The sequence below is a fragment of the Cyphomyrmex costatus genome, unplaced genomic scaffold, assembly GCF_001594065.2.
Source record: "Cyphomyrmex costatus isolate MS0001 unplaced genomic scaffold, Ccosl1.0 scaffold134, whole genome shotgun sequence".
Taxonomy (NCBI): domain Eukaryota; kingdom Metazoa; phylum Arthropoda; class Insecta; order Hymenoptera; family Formicidae; genus Cyphomyrmex; species Cyphomyrmex costatus.
In genome coordinates this window covers 100,618-104,883 of record NW_017275326.1, presented here as the reverse complement: position 1 = coordinate 104,883, position 4,266 = coordinate 100,618, and the positions used below count along the sequence as shown (strand labels likewise).

Here is a 4,266-nt window from a genome sequence, read left to right as displayed (position 1 = left end):
ACCGCGTATTAACGCAAGCTGAGCAAAATTATAATACGACAGAAAAAGAATTATTAGCAATCGTATGGGCCGTCAAGCACTTCCGACCTTATCTATACGGTACCAAATTTAAAATAATAACGGATCATAAGCCATTGATATGGTTATTCAACGTAACAGATCCCGGATCAAGATTAATCCGTTGGCGATTAAAACTAGAAGAATACGACTATGAGATCGTACATAAGCCAGGAAAAGCTAATGCCAATGCAGACGCATTGAGCAGAAATATAGCAACTATTACTACTGAAGAAACAGCAACTAATGAAAAAATCTACAGCGAAGAAGACAAAAAACAAATTCTCTTCGAATATCATGACGCGCCTACAAGAGGACATCAAGGGGTAGAACGTACCTTAAAAAGAATCAAGATAAATCATACCTGGCCCAACATCAATAAAGATGTAGAAAATTATATAGCCAAATGTGAGTATTGCCAAAAGAATAAACTATCAAGAAAAATCAAAGCACCACTAGTTATCACGGACACACTGGATAAGCCATTTGAAAAATGTGCACTCGACATTGTAGGACCACTAACAGTCACTACAAATGGAAATAAATATATACTGACATTTCAAGATGCTTTAACGAAATATAGCAAAGCTATGCCTATTCCAAATCAAGAAGCTGCGACAATAGCAAAAGAATTCACTACCAAAATAATACTGGAATATGGAATACCACAAGGAGTACTAACCGATCAAGGTACCAACTTCTTAAGTGAAATATTTAAAAATACATGTAAACTACTAAAGATTAATAAAATTCAAACTACTGCCTATCATCCAGAAAGCAATGGAGCTTTGGAACGTTCACATAGAACACTAGCTGAATATTTACGACACTACATAAATGCGGATCAAACGGACTGGGATGAATGGATACCCTACGCCATGTTCACCTACAACACAACTCCTCACACCGCAACTAGTTACACTCCATTCGAATTAATATATGGACATAAAGCTACCTTACCATCAGCATTATCAACACCACCAAAAATTACGTACTCTTATGACGACTACGCTCAAGAACTACGAGAAAGACTACGAGCTACACACCAGGTCGCCAAAGATAAAATACAGGGAGCCAAAGATAAGGCAAAACAGTATTACGATAAAAATACGAAAGAAACAAAATTCAAGGTAGGAGACAAAGTATTATTGTACGATGAAACTTTGAGACGAGGACGCTCAAAGAAACTAGAGTCCCTATGGACCGGACCATACATAGTAATGGAAAAATTATCTGACGTAAACTACGCGATAAAGAAGGGTCGACGAACAATTCCGACGCACGCAAATAGACTAAAAGCATTCATAAGCGACTAGTCGAAAGTTGACACATAAACAATTAAAAGCAGTCAAAAAATAAAGACATGCAGAAGATAAAACAAATAATTACTCACCAAAAGAAGTAGAAGTAATCCACGCAAGGCACAGGACAGTTCACATATAAAACTATTTACACTAAAAAATGTCTACACTAAAAACTACGTCTACACTAAAACTATAAAAGTCTACACTACACTACGGTCTACTTTAAAAAGAATAATAAAATACATTAATCCCCTAACAGGGATCCATCCTCTGCACTAGAGGAATTACACATGGAAGGGACGGGATTATCACTTAATTCCTCATCCATATCCTCAGGATCAGTATCCATATCCTCAGGATCAGTGTCCATACCCTCAGTATCAGTATCCATATCCTCAGGATCAGTGTCCATACCCTCAGGATCAGTATCCATATCCTCAGGATCAGTATCCATAGCTTCGGAATCAGAATCTAACTTCTCCTCCACCTCCAAGTCACTATCACTGGAGTCACTCTCCCCATTACTTGATACATTCATCAAGGCAAATTCGTCCTCAGATCCAGAATCAATTCCCTCGCCCTCTGCCCCACTATATTCATCCTCCCCTACGGGAAAATAGGGGGCCGCACTACCTACGAGAGGAATCTCCTCCTCCGAATCAGATGCATCGGAAAACGACGGAGCTACGGTATAAAGCATGGTTCACGAGTGACTAAAAGACAGCCTCTCTTGCAAATAGAAAAGACGCTAACGCTAACACAGACCGCTGACGACATTAAATACGAAACGAAAAGTATAAGATAAAAGACGCAACACTAAACCAAAAGACTGCAAGTAGACACCGGATAGAATTACTTTCCGAATAAAAATGTAATAAGAATTAACAAAAACCCAATGATTCGTTACAGAATCTGGTGGGCTAGCCTAGCAATAGGAGAAGAAATAAACGCACCCTATCAAATAGAGAGATTTACACATAGTCCAGGTGCTTACTTCGAAAAGACAGGAAGATTATATCAAATTGAAAGTCATTGGAGACTGGTCATACACACAGACATGAACGCGATAGATAAGCGACTAATGCAGTTACAAGGGAGTATAGAAGAAACAAAAAAGATGTGTGAGTACACATTATTAAACGATAATACATGTAAAAACATGTACACAATTGCTGAAAGAGGCCACGATAGAGCCAAAAACCTGATCACCGCAATTCAAGCAATTTATACAGCGCCAATAAATAAAAGACGCGGATTAATAAACGGGCTAGGATCTATAGCAAAATCATTATTTGGAACAATGGACGCCAATGATGAAAAAATCATAAAAGAACAATTAACACTTCTACATAATGAAGCAGCAGCAATCCGACATGCTGTAAGTAATCAATTGAAGATCATCAACTCTACAATAAACCACATAAGCAGCCTAGAGGAAAACATACAGCAAAACGAAAGAAATTTAAGGAATTCAATTCAAATAATAAGCAACCAGGGACATATAACAAGTCAACATCAGGCAGTAGACGAATATTTTACATTGATAATTGAGTTAACAAATGATCTAATAAGGGACACCGAGGATATACTCGAATATTTAACATATGCAAAGGAAGGATTTCTACATCCAGGACTAATGTCCGTAAATCATGTAATTGATAATCTGAAAGGAGCAGCCGCAACATTACCAGAAGGTTTATACTTCCCATTCAATCTCAATGGATCGGACTGGATCAACATAGAGAAGGCTACAACAATTAGTGCCTACTGTGACCGCGATAATATATACACGATCTTACAATTTCCATTGACTGCTTCACCGACATACGAAATACTACACGCGATACCACTACCGGTATATGACCACGACAACATATTCGTATCAGTAGAAATAAACGAACCATACATAGCCGTTGACACCGAACGACACACATACATTACTATCACAGAGTACGAACTTCAAGAATGTAGTAAGATAGGATTAAATTACCTATGCGAGCGAAATCATGCTATTAATAGAATAACTTCCGATGCGATATGCGAAATTCAATTGTACTTAAAAGCCGAAAACCAATATAAACATTGTAATCATAAATTTGTAACAGCGCATAGCGTATTATGGAAAAAACTGGAGAACTCTTGGTTATTCTCAGCACCCACAAAAAAGGTAGCTAGAATAAAATGTAAGAATTATCCAGAGTCAAAAGAAATTTTAGAAAACACGGGTAAAATAACATTACAAAATAACTGTAAACTAATAACGTCAGATGTTGTTATCAGATCTCGACTATTAGAACGAACAAAAATAATAGAATCATATTTACCTAATGTAAACATCACATTACTAAGAAATGCTCAAGTCTTAGACAACAAAACTGATCAAATTAAACTAAAACATCTAGTTAGAGATCCTAACGAATTAAAGTACTTAGGAATGAAATTAAACAAAATATATAACGACTTACAAAACCAAGAATTCTACAAACAAAAAGAATTTATATACCCGATGGCGACAAGCGGATTTATTATCCTTACAATAGTAATTATAGCAATGTATTTTTTAATAAAAAAGATTTTAAGAAAACGCCAACAGGGCCTTCTGCCCCCACTATATTGCGAAGCAAATAGCTCACAAACAACAACATAGTATATAAGAAGCGAAAAACTTGTATTTACTGCGTTTGTCTTTTTCAACGGGGAAGGGATGTTATATCCACAACGAATATTAAAATAAAATATTTTAATATTAAAATATAAAATAAAACATTTACATATATTAAAGCGATTGCGTACGACATCGCGATTCCAATTACCAAAAACGCAATCTAGCAGTTTAAGCATTAGCAAAGCGGAACGATTTGCGAACTTAGCTGTTCAAGCAATAATAAGTAGAAATTCCGTTTAA

General features: G+C 36.3%; 1 protein-coding gene across 1 annotated transcript; it reads right to left on the bottom strand.

Moving 5' to 3' along the window:
• Positions 1-1,605: 1,605 nt before the first annotated feature.
• LOC108782746 (aspartate and serine-rich protein-like) lies at positions 1,606-2,061 on the bottom strand. Its single transcript, XM_018551101.1, has one exon. The coding sequence runs from the start codon at positions 2,059-2,061 to the stop codon at positions 1,606-1,608; it is 456 nt and encodes a 151-aa protein (XP_018406603.1).
• Between the last annotated feature and the right edge of the window lie 2,205 nt (positions 2,062-4,266).